This window comes from Dreissena polymorpha, chromosome 4, assembly GCF_020536995.1.
Source record: "Dreissena polymorpha isolate Duluth1 chromosome 4, UMN_Dpol_1.0, whole genome shotgun sequence".
Lineage (NCBI taxonomy): Eukaryota > Metazoa > Mollusca > Bivalvia > Myida > Dreissenidae > Dreissena > Dreissena polymorpha.
Window position 1 is genome coordinate 19,548,919 of NC_068358.1, and position 17,572 is coordinate 19,566,490.

Here is a 17,572-nt window from a genome sequence, read left to right on the forward strand (position 1 = left end):
CCAGTTTGACAGCAGTATATAATGTTTGACAGCCGGCAGTGATAAGAAATGCCCTTGTGGAGCAGGTACCCCTCAGTTTGGTGTGCAATAGGACTACTACTACTAGGGTTAAACTTTCTTAATAACTGATTGAAGTTTTTATGCCCCTAAAGAGTGAGAGGCATAAGATATTGCACTTGTTAATCCGTACTTTCTTCCAAAAGCTTGATTGTCCCATACCTATGGTTTGCGCTCTAATCTGCCTGTCAGTCTGTCTGTCTGTCAGTCTGTCCGTCAAACTTTTCTGGATCCTGCAATAACTTAAAAAGTTTTTCATATTTTTTCATGAAACTTGAAACATGGATAGATTGCAATATGGAGATTATGCACGTCATTTCATTTGTTCCTACGTCAAGAATTCTGGTTGCTATGGCAACAAATATTTTTTTTTTAAATTACTGACAATGGTGGAGTTTCACCGGTAGGGGACAATATTGCTTTGCAATCTCTTGTTGTGTTGTAAACTTCTCTTTATCTTTTGGGCGGTTCCAATGCTTTAACTTTCGCTGTTTAATGTTAATGTTTAGATGACCTTAATGTTTAGATGATTGTAATTTACGGTATTTTTGATGCAATGAGTTTTGGCAGAATTATGGCCCTTTGTCTGTTTTGCCATTATAGAATATATAATCCCAATTTATTTGTTGTGTTTAACTCACCTTAAACTACTGATAAAATCTTGCAAAACGTTCACAATTTAATTACCTCAATGTATATATTATTGTAAAGTAAGTAATTTTGACTTTTACCTGTGATGGCTGAATTTCCGGTATGGCCCTTTGTCTTTTCGCTTCTGTAGAATATAATGTGTCTTGTTCTGTGAAAATCGGGCAAAATGCATTTGCGTAAAGTGTCATCCCAGATTAGCCTGTGCAGGGACGACACTTTCCGCTTTAATGGTATTTTTTGTTTAAAGGAAGTCCCTTTTTACCGAAAATCTAGTTTAAGCAGAAAGTGTCGTCCCTGATTAGCCTGTGCAGACTGCACAGGCTAATCTGGGACGACACTTAACATACATGTATTATGCCCAGTTTTCTCAGAACAAGACAGATATAGAAGATTTGTCTGTGTACATGTGTTTTAGGGGGCATCAATGTCTGTGACCCATTTCTACTTGAAACATTATTAAAAAATATCTTTGAATGTTGTTTACGGATGACTACAAAACTCATCACAGAGTTCTTTGCAGTTAAAAGGCATGTTGTTAGTTTCTTACTTAAAAACTGACTCAAAGTATTGTTTGCAATATTTTTGCATGTTTTTATTTTGTTATTTAATGAAGCATTCACAGAATTGCTTTTGGAAACCTTTTGCATGTTGCCATGATATATTGGATTGTTTTAATCGGACAGCTTAATCGTTCCTGCATGATTTTCTTGCATGTCTGGTTCCGATAGGTAACAACCTAAATGTGTGTAATATGTATTCCTGTAAACTGTAATTATGTTACAAGTTTGCTACTTCTGTTGTGAACACTATCAAACTAAAATGACTACATTTTAACTAATTGGTCATGCATCATAAAACATCAAATAATATTATGTATTTTTGGTCTGCTTACATTCTTATGTTGACATCATTGAGTGTTTGCAATGCTGCACAAAAGTGTTAATGCAAATTAAAAACAACTTCAACAAACTGTGCTTAATTATGAAGTAAATATTGTCATACATAAAAAGAATTCAATGTGAACATTTTATGACAAAAAAGTCATTAAAAATTCAACAGCATTTTTTGCCAACTGCATTTATGCATACATTACTTGTAATTTTCCAGACAGTCAATATGCTGCTGACATGCACAAAACTCTTATTTAACTCTTATGAATAAAAATAATGTGTATAAAAGCTGCAATTAATGGTTAAACAAAAAGGTCCACAACAGACTTATATTCATTATCAATTCGTACATGTGTTGTTTCACTTACGGTTTCATCTTCGTCAAAAGCCCAACATTAAAGTTTGATTTAAACAGAGACATAAGTATTGTCATGCATATGTATGATTTAATTTGCATACATACTGGGTGCGTCGTAAAATGAAACACAGGTCACATGAGTGAATGGTCCAATCAGAATGCAGTGTTTATGTGGAAATGCAAAAAAGTGTTAATAATAACAGTATTGCATTCAGTAATCACCACATTTCATGGGCCTTGGCAACTTAATTGTGTAATTATGATTACTTGTGTGTGATTATAATTATATGAGTAAAATCTCTATATATGAGGGGTATAGTGCGAACATGTTGTATCTTCATGATGATTCTAGTTCAGATACAGTAGTTACATCTTTTGTCAGTAGTGACCCATGTATTCCTGTAGCCTTGTTTCTGATTCCCTCTAGCCAAGTGACCCAGTCTATTATAGAGTGGGGACGCCCGAGCAAGGGTTTCCCAATATTGGAGGTTATGAAAAGCAGCGACATGAACAAAATCTAGTTCGACAAAAAGAGTATAATGAACATTTAAAGAAGGTATTGTAGAAATATCCTAGATTGCTACCCATCTATATCCCCATATTTTGTGTGCACAGTTGTGGATATTATGTTGTAGTGAATTTCTTTGCACTATTTGCTTTCTTATGGTACCTACAGGCAGGGATAATTGTTATAATCTGTTGCCGAAGTATTAAATGTTTTCTGTTTGAAACAATTTTCTCAACATGGAAAATTTAAGGTGCATACGATTGATTTTATTTGCTGTTAAAATGCAACAGGCAATTGACAAACACATGACATTTTGTGTATATATTTGTTCCTATATACAGTGGTATTAGTAATTTAGCTCAGTTGTCATTTGTTTAGGATTGTTACTAGATAAAGTATGAAAACATCTGATGCCATTACTGGTTATTCAGAGCATTCTCCTAGTAATAAATGTTGAGAACATGAGTTTCATGAACCTTCCTTGTAAACCATGTTTCTTTTCAGACTTCTTTGCTGTATACTTTATATATCAAAGCTGACATCAAATTTGTTCTTAAATATCTAATTGCAGAAGTTTCTAAGCAAGCAAGCTTTTTTCAGCTTACCAACAAGTTTCTGAATGAGTTTAATAAAACATTTTTTATCACATGCTTTCAGTGTAAACACATCTGATTTTTTTAATGAAATGTGCTAGTAAATTATGTAGTTTCTTTCTAACTTAATATCATGTGATGTTGACAACGTCATGTTGCCAAAATCTTGTCATGCGATTGGTCAATCAAAGAAAGTGTAGCCATTTTTAAAACAATCAAGATATTATCTTGATAAGACATGTTTTTTCAAAGAATGGAAACACAACTGATTGCTAGGTGATTACGGCCCATTATCAAGATAAATAGGGATTAGCCATCAACAGTTGGATTGATGAAAATCTATATGTACCCGGGTTGTCTTTAAGAAAAGTGAAAAAAATGAAGAAGTCATGTTTGAGTGATCAATGAGCTGAAGAATTATGTGCATGATGGTCAAAAAGTTACCAAGTACTTGATCTGGCTCGAGAAGATAACATTATTTAAGTGAGCTGCTCTTGTTTACAATCATGAAAAAACTTTCCATGTAGTTTTTGGGAAATAATTCTCGAAGTCACATCCAACTTTCTATGAAACTCATTAAAAACGAAGAATTACATTGTTTCCAGTAATGACTCAGCTTATGTCCGCTCCCCCTGTACATAGTGTGAACAATTGATTAAGCTTATACTTCATGCAATATTAATATACCATAAGAATGCCATGTAGCATTTACAGTCCACTCTCTTTATCTCGAAGTCGGCGGGAAGAATAAAAAATATCGAGATAACAAGAGTTCGAGATATCCGATAAGGCGTTTTCAAAGAAAAAATGAGACGAAAATTTAACTTGTTTTTAACATCTGCTAAGTGGTCTAACTAAAGCCGTCACCGTGTTTGCAAAATACTCTCTACCTGATATATACGCGTTTTTACGAGGCACGATTCATTTTTTTTTATTAAAATGCTTAAAATGACGTTTTAAGTATTACAGAATTGCATGAACACATGCGATTATAATTTTTCTATGTCTATTTTTAATGTTGCTATTTAAAGTTATGATGCAATTGACGTCCAATCAATTCCATCTGAACATGCGTAAATCACGTTCCGGAATACTGAACTAAACATGTACATTTTGTAGTTTGAAATGCAAAGTTAAATCGATTATTAGTCTTTCGGCACGCTGTTTATTAATCGCAGTTAATTGATGTTGAAGTGACAGTAAAAGTGACAGGCCTTACTCAATTGTTAATGGCTAACGACATTACACACGTGTGATCATTGATGCAATTAACGATTCAATTTCTTACCGCACAGTATCGGGAGCAGCCGGGCGAAGCGGGACGGTGAAGTATCAAAGAAAAAATTTATCACCTTTTGCCGACACTGGAACAGTTATTCGCACTTCGAGATAAACCACAGTAAATACATGTAAAATCGGGACTCGGGACAAAATTTTATATCGATATATCGAATTATTCGACATAACGAAAATCGAGATATGCGATGTTTATTTATATAGATAAAGAAGGAAAAAAGTTGGGACATTGAGCTTGCATCGACATATCGAGAATATCGAGATATCCGATGTCGAGATAACGAGAGTGGACTGTATATATCACAACAAAACGTGCGATATTCAAGCAGTATTTTGTAATGCATAGAATAGTGTGAATTATTGATCTAGCAAAACATAGTATACAAATTAAACCCATCATTTTAATAATCAGTGACCATCCAGCAGTAATAATAACATTCAGTGTTCATGCAGTGTATAGTTTGTTATACTATAGTGTGCCATGATTGAATTGCGTATAATAGTGCACAGTTAGCATGCTAATAGCCAGGCTATGATGTTGATCATAATTCACATGTTAATATGTGGGTGTGTGTGTTTAATATTTCTACTCTTTTTATTAATATGTGTTGTTGCCCCCTACCGGTGAAACCGGAGGGGACTTATGGTTTGCAATCCGTCTGTCTGTCAGTCTGTCTGTCAGTCCGTCACACTTTTCTGGATCCTGCGATAACTTTAAAAGTTCTTCATATTTTTTCATGAAACTTGAAACATGGATAGATGGCAATATGGAGATTATGCATGTCATTTCATTTTATTCCTACGTCAACAATTCTGGTTGCTATGGCAACAAATAAAATAAAATAAAATTATGACAATGGTGGAGTTTCACCGGTAGGGGACCATATTGCTTGGCAATCTCTTGTTTAGCTTATAATACTTACATAGCATGCAGTGTTCTGTGGAAGCACTGGCAGCCGGCGATTTCACCGGTTGCTTGAAATGGTGCAAATACACCAGTTTTATTGCTTAGTCGCCGGCTACTTTGAAAATATAACTGGCTTCTGATATTTTTCTGGAGAACACTGATGCATAGCTTTGTTGTGCTTTTAACCTCTTATCAACAAAGGTAAATAAAAAATTTAACCAATTGTGTTATCAATATTTTCTATACTAAAGAAACTTAAAAAATTGTTTATTATAATGCCTTTAACTCTTCTTAACTAAAAAAGTATGGTATGGTCAGCATACTTAAGTATTAAAACTAACTGTAAAAGGCTTTTTTTAATGTATTGTGTACATAATTTATTAGATTTATATGCTATTCAACATTTTTTGAAGCACAGTATAGCCAATATTTATGGACATATATACGGATGTTGTTAGCCTTGTTGTTAACTTTTATATACTTGTACCATAAATGTGCTAAATATAGATACCTGTTTCCTTGTAGACATCCATTCCTCAATAGACCCTCATGAGATTTTTTTTTTGCCCAGAACGTAATTTATCAATTTGTTTTATTCATAGCTATTGTACACTAGTTGTTCACTTGGAACATAATTGATCTAATAAAGGAATGAGCTTTATTTATATATTTGTTATAATAGTTGTTTTGTAGTTACCTGACCTGAAAAACAATGTCCCATGACTGAATAACAATCTATGCATTTTTGTGTGTAGCAACGTGAGGCAGAGCGTCAGAAGTTCGAGGCTCGGCGCCACTCTCCGCAGCGTGCTCCCCAGCCCCCAGGAGCCCCAAAGGTGGACTATGACCGCAACAGTGAGGTGGCCAAGTCAGAGGACCGCAAAGCCTACCAGGACTACATGGTGAGTTGGAGTGGGGGGGGGGGGTTAAAATAGATATTATATAAACATGTAATTTTTATGCCCCCAGAACATAGGTTCTGGGGGCATATTAAAATTGCAATGTCCGTCAGTCAGTTAGTTAGTTAGTTAGTCCGTCTGGATTAGTTTCCGCTCAATAAGTCAAGCAATTGTCATCAGATCTTCATCAAACTTCATCAAAATGTGTACGGCAATAACATCTAGGTCAAGTTCAATAATCGGCCAAATTGACCAACACACTCCTGAGTTTTGGCCCTTGATTCATAAAAAAAAGTGTAAAGTGTTTTTTTTTTCTTGTTTCCGCTCAATAACTAAAGCAATTGTCATCAGATCTTCACCAAACTTCATAACAATGTGAAAGGCAATAGCATTTAGGTCAAGTTCGATAATCGGCCAAATTGACCTAGACACTCCTGAGTTACGGCTCTTGAATCATTGAAAAATTGCGTTATTTCTCGTTTCCACTCAATAACTCAAGCAAATGTCATAGGATCTTTACCATACTTCATGATAATGTGTTAGGTCATAAGACCTTAGGTAAAGTTTGATAATAGGCCGAATTGACCCAAACACTCCTGAGTTACAACCCTTGAATCGTAAAAAAGTTGAGTTTTTTCTCGTTTATGCTCAATAACTCCTCCAAGTGTCATCGGATCTTCAGCAAACTTCATAAAAATTTGTAAGGCAATAAAATCTAGGTTAAGTTCAATAATCAGTCAAATTTACCCAGGCACTTCTGAGTTACGGCCCTTGAATCATAAAAAAATTGTGTTTCCGCTCGAAACATGCTCATAACTTCTATGTCGCTTCAGATGTAACCTTCATATTTGGTATGCATGTGTATATGGACAAGGCCTTTCCATACGCACATAAATTTGACCCCTTTGACCTTGAACTTAGGTTCCGCGTTTAGGTTTCGAAATCTGTGTTTAGGTTTCAAAAAGCTTTTTGGGGGCATATGTCTTCCGATGGAGACAGCTCTTGTTTTAATTTCTAATTTGATTCTAAATATGTTTTTGCCACAGCCTTCATCAGCTTTATTAATATATGTATAAACACAAAAAGTGATGCCAACATCATACAGTAAAGTAAATATAACCTTCTTTAGCAAAAAAAAACCACACACATAAAAATTATAATATTTCACAATACAACGATGGATCATAGTTGATACAACAGCTTTCCAGCATTTGTAATATTATAATTTATTAATATTGTATATTTCCTTTAAAGGTGAAATCCTTTTGCATTTAAAATTAGTTTTATGGGGCATTTAATCCCAATCATGTCATGTAGCTAAATGAATTTTACCCTTGTAAGAGGTTGAGAACTAAAAACTGTTTAATTTTATATATATGTACATAGTTTACGTAAATAACCTTTTTTTCTTTATAAGAAAGAAAGCATGATATATTGAGACATTAACCTGCTTCAACGTCTTGAATGGCTTAAGTTAATAATTATTTACTTGACATAAGAATCCTATTGGCTTTATAAAATGTTAAATGTTTGAAGACAACATGTTACAACTATATGGTATTGCATCTCTAGCATGAAGATTTCTTATTTTCTTATGCTAACCTGATCGAGTACAGCATACTCATGGTTGGGTTTTGTGATCACTATTTGTCTTCCGTGCTCAGTGTTGTGCTTGAACATTATCCGTCAAACGTTGTCTTCCGTGCTCAGTGTTGTGCTTAAACATTATCCTTCAAACAACATCTCCTAACCACTTGGTGCAGTTTCAAAAAACTTCATTAGAATGATTCTTGGTTGGCACATGATCTAAGCTTTAAGGAACACTCCTCAGCCAGGGTTCTTAAATATATGTATGACATCAGAACTAAATATATATTTAAAATTGAAAACATAACAATTGTAGTCTGAGACTGTGGCCTAGGGTTTTGATGGTAATATCATATATTTTGGTTCTTTACGAAAGAATATTCAAATCAAGATATATTGGGAAACTGGCCATATCCTAAGAGTTACATAGTATTAATATAGACTTAATTACTAAGCAGTGTTTTTTGCTCTATTGTGGTACTGGTTTTCTTTCTTTTTTATTTGCATTTTATTTATTCCCGTCATTAGCGTGGCAGGTTGTTTAAAGTGAGATGTAGAGTAAATTAAAATTGCTTCTAAAATGAGTTTTGTTTAAAATGCATTTTAAGACAAAAGTTACAACTAAATCTTACAAAGAAAATGTAACCAGTTAACTGATAATTTACTTGGTTAACAGGTATAATCTGTTACATTCCCAATTAAATACATGTAACAGTTAAGTTCTTTAAAAAAAAATCCTAAAACTACAAAGTGTAGACATTATGGTGAGCAATAAAGGACCACCTGGCCCTCTTGTTCATAGTTTAGTAGATATCTTTGAATTTATATAATCAGAGATGCTAGTTAACCAAACCCAGTTGTTTACCTCAACATCATTTACCTGATTTTTTTTTTATGCTTATGTTATAAAATACCCTTATGTTGAATACATGATCGAGTTGCCATACTGGAATGGCGATAACTAAATTGACAGAATATTCCACTAAATTATTGCTTGAATGTCATAAATCTTTTGAAAAATGTGCACAAACAAAATTATGTTTTAATTTGATATATAATTCTAGCTTGTATTTTATGCTTATAGAATTCACAAGTATCAGGTCAATCTTGTGGAGCAATACTTAGATATTTTTTTTATATTTGTTTTTAAACAGAACAGCATTTTTGTCAGTTCCTTTAAAACCAATGAAGTGTCCTACGCCATAAACTGCCTATTCAAGGACAGAGCAAAGCAGTATCAAATTGGTTGCGTTAAAACGAAGAAGATGCTAGTTGGTTATTCCTTCCAAAATATTATCATATTTGTTGATTCATATTTTTCTCACTTTTGTCAAGGGCAAATACCAATACTCCCAAAGCGCTCCTGTAAAACCTCCCATAAATTATGAGGAGAACAGGAAAGTGTTAAATGAGGAGAGGAAACGGGAATATAATGAATTAATAGAGAAGGTAACTCCGTCACAACCGCACACCTTGTAGTTGCCTCCCTCTTCTAGAGCACTTGGTCCTTTGGTTACACTCTTTTGTAGTAGTGAATGTATTATGCTCTGTAACATGCTATTGCCTGAAGTTAGAATAGGATATACATTGACATATATTGCACAGTTTTTCTTTGCATTTTACTAACCATTTTCTAATTCTAATATTGTAAATACATGTACTTGTATGATTTTTTAGTAATATGTATTTTTAGCTCGGCGTTTTTGGAGAAAACCCGAGGTATTGTGATAGCCAGCTCGTCGTCCTCGTCGTGCTAAAACCTTAACATTGGCTCTAAAATCAAAGTGCTTCCACCTACAACTTTCAAACTTCATATGTAGATGCACCTTGATGAGTTCTACACACCACACCCATTTTGGGGTCACTAGGTCAAAGGTCAAGGTCACTGTGACTTCTAAAAAAAAATAATTATGACAAGCTTTCATTTATTCAAAACTGCAGCCGTAGCCAGGCGTGGCACCCGTTACGCGGTGCTCTTGTTTTGTGTTAGTTTACCAAACTAAATGCTTGGAAACAACACTGAACTTCTTTAAATCAGACATTTTTCAAACATGTTGTAAAGCTAAATAGGTAAAATATACAGATAACAAAAAATGAATTCAATTATCATTTTAATGTGTGTAAAGCAAAAATAATAATAATATACTTGAAATAATTAAATATATATGTGAAAAAAAAGGATTTTAGTTCCATTTTCGTTGATGTCTTATTCTTACTTGTCACTTAATGATAATCTGAAGTCTTTTCTTGTCAGAACTGGTCTCTAACCTTTTTTATGCCCCCTTTCAAAGAAAAGGGGGTATATAGTTTTCGCACTGTCCGTCTGTCAGTCTGTCACACTTTTCGTGTCCGCTCTCTAATTCAAATAGTTTTTATCCGATCTTTACGAAACTTGGTCAGAAGTTGTATTAAGACAATATTTAGGTCAAGTTCAAATATTGGTCATGCTGGGTCAAAAACTAGGTCACAGGTCGAAAAAACAAATCCAAGGGAAGTAATAAGCTTTAAATAGACAAAATTATCTGACCTGCTAAATTATGTATTTTTGTTAAGTAAATCAAAGCGGCGCAGTAGGCAGCATTGTGTTTCGGACAAACACATCGTGGTAAAAGGTCAAGGTCATCCTTCAAGGTCTAAGGTCAAAAATACAAATCCAAGGGAAGTAATAAGCTTTAAAGGGAGATAATTATTCAATATTGAACATAGCAACTTGATATGTGACATGCATGTGTATCTCATTGAGCTGCACATTTTGAGTGGTGAATCTACAGTCACAGTAGTGGCTTTTAATTATTTGCTACTAAAAATAGAGATTTGTTAGAGACAATTATTTTCAAGGGAAGTAATTTATATAATTATGAATCTCAGATTATATATTTCCTTACCAAGAATTTAAGTTCTTTTCACAGTTACTGTACAGACTTTTTATATTGATTATTTATAACTCAAATGATTGATTTGTCAAAGTTTTTTTTTAAATGATATAATTATCATTTCTTTCCTGTACTAATTTGTGAATGGTAGGGTTCTTTACATACCTGCGGACTTATGTCCATAGATACAAGATGAACTCTGGCTATGATCTCTTTGATAAACCACCGGCCTTGGTTGTCAGTGATGTCTGACTTGGTCATTTTTGACTGTCTACAGACTCCCCCCCCCCCCTCCAGTTGGATTTGACAAAATCCAAGGGAAGTAATAAGCTTTAAAGGGAGATGATGTCTATTCCTGCCAAATGATAAATAGAAATGTTAGGCGTAACAAAAATAATTGTTTGTTTCCGGTGGCCCGACCCTACCTAATTTTTTGCCGCCGGTCCTAATCTTTTTTGAGCCCAAAATTCGAAAAAAATCGGACCGCGTATTTTTAGGCGACGGTCAATAAACTTGTCAAACTTGTCTACGTTATCCGCATATCATTTTTATTGTTATTGAAGCGCACGTGGTAGCTGGCCAATCAGCAATGAGTTTGCTCACACATGATATTGGGTCATTCATGCGCAGACACTGTACACTTGGAATACACAGTCAGTTGATCTTGTCGTCTGCCAACAATATAGCGGCCGATGGCAAATGTCGTATTTAAAGATTAGCAAATCAAAAGAAGCGTACCAATAAATAAATTATTTATAAGCTGATTACTTAACACCTTTCTCCCGACTATCGATCTGAATTAAAGGATGATAATTAAATAATTAGTTCTATTTCGACGATGTTACACCTTTTTGCCGATTATCGTTTGCAATTAAAAGGTGATAATTAAGTTGTTTTTTACCCATAAAAATGCTATTGTAAAGCAATATGGCAACCATATTGTATATTTGCTAGGTTTTGCAATGTCTGCAGTCAAACGATATGCACATTTTAATTAATGTGGCAAACGCGTACAATTTTTCGGACTGTCATTTTCGGATACATTATTTTTCGTCGATTATAATTTATTTTAGAAGTTCTTTATAGAAGAAATAGAATGACGAATGCACATGCGGTGATACGGACGGTGTGGTTTATAATATTTTAAATTGTATTCACCTGAAAATACAATTGGAAAGACTATAAAAAAGAACAATTAGTAAAGGCTCTGGATGGGTTGGTGGATCTGCCCTTTATTCCTGTTGGATTCCTGCGGCTGCGGTTCCAAGACCCCCGGCCTAATTTTCAGGATTTCAAATTTGGAACAATCGACACCCCTATTAAATGTTCATCTATAAAATAACTTATGTTTGTACTTTGACAAGTACCATACTAATTATTTGTATATTGAAAAATGTATGTTACATTATGATATGTGATATGCCCTTGTTGTCATTAAAAGAATATAAACAAGTTGATAGTAAATGTATATATAATTATTTCAAAACCAGTTTTCCCGCAGTGAAAAACAAAAACCTGGTCGGCTCAAAGAAATTTTGGGACAGCGCTAGCCCTGGTAGATAGACCTCACGACACTAGTACATAATATAATCTGAAAATGTGGTCCTTTGGAAGCATAAACTGCATCCAAGAAATATAATAGCACACCCAGTTTGATTGGGTCTGTTTCATGGTGATAATGTTACATGCGACACCACTGGCGTCCCCCAAGCATGGCTTTTGGGCTATTTAATATATTATAAATTATAAATAATATAGTATATACTCCATGATTCCAAAGGAACGGAAAGTATAACAACACTGAATCCCTATAGACACTGAGGGTCAAGCTTACTGCGACTTTAGTAATGCCTTTTATTGGTAATAAAATGGACTATTAAAGCCGCTGCCAGAAGTCAACATTAAACTCGGAAATAAGGAAAGCAACAAATGCAAAATTAATGAACAGCAAGTTTTTATTTCATTAAAGCATTTAAATAAAGCCATATTGCATTACATACATCATCAAATTTATTGTACATACAGTTATACACAAAAAAATGAGAAGAAGATGCACCATGTACGACATTTTCTAAAAAAAAATATTTTTAAAAATAAAATTATTTGCCTACCTACCTACCCTAATTTTTTAGGCCATGTCAGTGGAAACAAACAGTAGGGGGCATTGTGTTTCTGACGAACGCATCTCTTGTTTTGCACATAAAACATTTTTTATTTATTTTATTTTTTTAGCCAGACTTATTCGCAAAGCTGTAACTAATATACGAAAATGTTTGAGCTAAACTATTTCCACTCTGACTTGTCATTTTACAGAATTACTTCAGACATTCCCAAAAGTATTTAAAGTCCACAGGATGGAAGAACGTAAATAAATTATTTTTGCACATAAATCACATGTATACTTGTAAGAATCAATGAAGTACCTTAAACAACGTTACACATGTAGGATACCTATTATATAATTTAACATACTATAAGCTTTTAAAGCACAAAGTAATTATCGGTATTTACAAAATGTCAATCACAGATATATTCTTGTCGTGAAATTATATGACAACTCAGAATTTATTAACTACAAATGTCAACAAACTGGCCACACAGATATATACATCAACGAAAAAGCACTATTAAGTGTAAATTTGTTCGGTGCAAACTGTTAATACCCCAACTACAACGATCTGAGTTGCCGAACGTGTTTTCATTTACCATAAAAACTATTGACATATTTACTCGCAAAGGAATGTGTTCGCTACGCATGCGCAGTTACATGTCATGAAGCATGTTAACAAAAATACAACATTATTTGAACTGCTCTTATTTCATTTTAGCTCTCTTTTATTTTCAGGTTTAAATTCTATTAAATAAAGAAACTTTTGCTCTTTACTTATTTACTGGACATTCGGACCAGCAACATAGCATTTTCAATCAGACCAGTGTCGTAAAAAACGTCGGTCAGGTCCGACAGTCCGGCACTTTTGGGAATGTCTGTAATTTTATTAGTTCCCTACCGGTTTCACCGAAGGGGATTTATGGTTTGCGCTTGGTCTGTCTGTCTATCAGTCTGTCTGTCACACTTTTCTGGATAACTTTAAAAGTTCTTAATATTTTTTCATGAAACTTGAAACATGGATAGATGGCAAAAAGGACATTACGCACTTCATTTTATTTTGTTCCTGTGTCAAAAATTCTCGTTGCTATGGCAACAAAAAAAATATTTAAAAATTCTGACAATGGTGGAGCCGGTAGGGGACTTTTATTGCTTGGCAATAGTCTTGTTTTGTCTGTGTTAAGAGTTTGAGGTCTTTCAGTGCCTGAGGCTGCTTTATGGAAATATCTGTCTGTCCTGTCTGTCCTGTCTGTCCTAAGGTCTTTCCATTTGTGAGTGGTTAAGTAGATTGTTCACTTTTGTCTAAAACCAACTCCAATTCTTACAACTCTTTAATTGTCCAAATGTGTCCTTCATAACCAACAAGGGGCATGTGTGTTTGACTATCACATATTCTTTAGTCTCTTTTAATCTTCTTCTTGCACTGTAACCTAATGATGGCTGTAACTATAAATTAATTCAAATATTGTAATATTCAATTTTTTCACAAGCAATATATAGTTTTATACAACATGTAAGGTTATTTTTGAAGTTATTTTATGATAATCAAATCAGTTTGCATTTAACCCTTAACCACTAATGGATACGTATTTTGACGCATTTGTAGTCCCTTAGAAAGTTATATTTAAATTAAGACCTTTCTTACAAGATTCAAGTTTTTAAGGCTTCAATTCCAACATTTTGTTACTGATGAACAGCAAACAGCATAAAACCTGAACAGACTGCGGGTTACTCGCAGGCTGTTGTGGTTTTATGCTGTTTGCACATAGCCATTGTCACTTTGCTTCTAATTGGGAAAGGGTTAACTGAAGTATTCTTTTGTGCAACCCACAAAAGTGAGTTAAATATTAATAAACCCCCCAATGAGTTACACAGACTAACTATTGCCAAAGAAGGCTTACATGTTTGCTGAAATTAGATGTAATGCAGTATGTTTTTCCTTCCATGACCTTTCTTGTTGTTTATCTTAATTGACTTAAATTGACCTATCAATTCTGAGGTCAACTGGTCAAAGGTAAAGGTCTCTGGGGCTTATTACAGTAATTTTATTTTGACTTCTTATGGTGAGAATACTTTGACATATGATAATGCCAATGGTATAGTAATTACTTGTGTGTTATGGAATATTCTCATTGATTTTAAGGTCATGACTATGAGTTCAAAGGTCATTTTGGTTTGTAATAGGCAATTTGTAAGACAATTTCTAATAATTTTACAACCAAGAGATAAAAAGGTAAGGTTAGTGTGACAACTTTGCTGCAAGTAGGGGGTGGGGGCATGCATTATTAACAAACATCTCTTGTTTAAGGAGACATTGAGTAAAGTTGCTAAAATTAAGCATGATTGGATTGGAATTGTTGCAGGTATACTTAAAAAAAGAAAGAAAAAGAAACAAAAGTATCAGTTAGTGAAAAAAAAACAACATTTATTCATTTATGTTTTTTCAAGTTTAAATTTCAAGAAATTCATAGTAATTTTAATAAACTAGGAAGGAATACAGTTGGAAATTAATTACCACTGTTAATAAATTTGATTAAACAAAGGTCAGCTTTAATATGGCAATAATACTCTTATACATACCATTTCTTACATTGCTGGCAGTTTGACTGATTTAAAACAGTGTATTGATAGTACAAGTATTGACTTGGTACAAGGGATATTGTTACTGTCTCAAAACAATGCTTACTAACCGATCCACAGAAAAACAATTAGAAGAAAGCATTCCTTTCAATTTCACCCTTTGTAACTTGATACACAGGTTTCGTATGCATTGATGCATTTATGATTTAGAGATTATTTTTCTGAACAGACAATATCTTCATATGGTGTAGTCCTAGTTACATGAACACTAACACAATTTATTATTGGTGACACTTATAATATGGATAACCAAGGGTATGTAATGTTGATGATTACTTATAATTTCATATATTCCTGTTGTTGAACATTTACAAATTTATATTTGTTATCTTAAATATCTTAGCTCCTCATGAATTGTACTAGCCTTTTAAACCTATTTTTGTACCAAACATTCTTTGAGTGAACTTTTATTTTTTTAAATATAATTTTTTTACAGTCATTCTTATACGACATTAAACCAATAGAACAAATGAATTGATCTTAGTTCATTTAAACAAAAAGTAAATTTCATGTTCATTTGAGTACACATATCCTTTATTAGTAATACAATTTTTTAGCTCATCTATTTTTTTTTTTTTTAATTATGAGCTATTGTCATCACCTTGGCTTCGGCGTCTGCGTCTGCGTCCGGTTAAGTTTTGCGTTTAGGTCCACTTTTCTCATAAAGTATCAATGCTATTGCATTCAAACTTGGTACACTTACTAACTATCATGAGGGGACTGGGCAGGCAAAGTTAGATAACTCTGGCTTGCATTTTGACAGAATTATGTGCCCTTTTTATACTTAGAAAATTGAAAATTTTGGTTAAGTTTTGTGTTTAGGTCCATTTTATTCCTTAAGTATCAAAGCTATTGCTTGCATACTTGCAACACTTACTAACTATCATAAGGGGACTGTGCAGGCAAAGTTATGTAACTCTGACTGACATTTTGACAGAATTATGTGCCCTTTTTATACTTAGAAAATTGAAAATTTGGTTAAGTTTTGTGTTTAGGTCCACTTTTTTCCTAAAGTATCAAAGCTATTGCTTTATGTACTTGCAGCACTTACTAACTATCGTAAGTGGACTGTGCAGGCAAAGTTATGCATCTCTGACTGGCATTTTGACGGAATTATTACTTGAAAATTTGGTTAAGTTTTGTGTTTTGGTCCACTTTACCCCTAAAGTATCATAGGTATTGCTTCCTTACGTGGAACACTTGCAAACTTTCATTAGGGGACTGTAAAAGACAAGTTGCATAACTCTGGTTGTCATTTTTACGGAATTTTGGCCCTTTTTTGACTCAGTAACTTTGAATATATGGTTACATTTTGCGTTTAGATCAACTTTACTTCTAAAGTATCAAGGCTATTGCTTTCAAACTTCAAATACTTTCATGCTATCATGAGTGTTCTGTACCTGGCAAGTTGAATTTTACCTTGACCTTGACTCTAAAGGTCAAATTATTAAATTTTGCTAAAATTGCCATAACTTCTTCATTTACGATTAGATTTGATTGATACTTTGACAAAAAACTATTACCTGACATACCACAATAGACTCCACTCAAACCATCCCCCACGTCCCCCCCCCCCCCCCCCCCCCCCGAATCCCCCCTCAATTCCCCCCATTTTTATTTTTTTTAAAGATCATCTAATAAATGCCCTCACACTATACCCCCACCCCCCATCCCAAAAAAATAATTTTTATTCCCCCGGTAGGCTGGCATATAGCAGTTGAACTGTCCGTCAGTATGTAATTCAGTCTGTCCATCTGTCCGAAATAAAACTTTAACATTTGCCATAACTTTTTCACTATTAAAGATAGCAACTTGATATTTGGCATGCATGTGTATCTCATGGAGCTGCACATTTTGAGTTGTGAAAGGTCAAGGTCATTCTTCAAGGTCAAATGTCAAATTTATGGCGTCTGTCCGTCCGAAAACTTTAACATTGGCCATAACTTTTTCAATATTGAAGATAGCAACTTGATATTTGGCATGCATGTGTATCTCATGGAGCTGAACATTTTGAGTGGTGAAAGTTGAAGGTCAAGGTCATCCTACAAGGTCAAATTTAAAATATATGGTGTCTGTCCGTTCGAAAACTTTAACATTGGCCATAACTTTTTTAATATTGAAGATTGCAACTGATATTTGGCATGCATGTGTATCTCATGAAGCTGCACATTTTGAGTGGTGGAAGTTCAAGGTCAATATCATCCTT

At 33.9% G+C, this 17,572-nt stretch overlaps 1 protein-coding gene across 4 annotated transcripts in view; it reads left to right on the forward strand.

Annotated features, from left to right (window-relative positions):
* The window catches only part of LOC127876240 (serine/arginine repetitive matrix protein 1-like), an 84,892-nt gene that overhangs the window by 15,785 nt on the left and 51,535 nt on the right, over window positions 1-17,572 (forward strand). For 3 of the 4 annotated variants that reach the window (XM_052421308.1, XM_052421309.1, XM_052421310.1), the window contains exons 4-6: window positions 2,384-2,512; window positions 6,016-6,162; window positions 9,082-9,195. In XM_052421308.1, the coding sequence (XP_052277268.1) occupies window positions 2,384-2,512; window positions 6,016-6,162; window positions 9,082-9,195 (390 nt within the window). Of the gene's footprint in view, window positions 1-32; window positions 66-2,383; window positions 2,513-6,015; window positions 6,163-9,081; window positions 9,196-17,572 lie in introns of all 4 variants that reach the window. The other variant, XM_052421307.1, reaches the window with a different exon arrangement.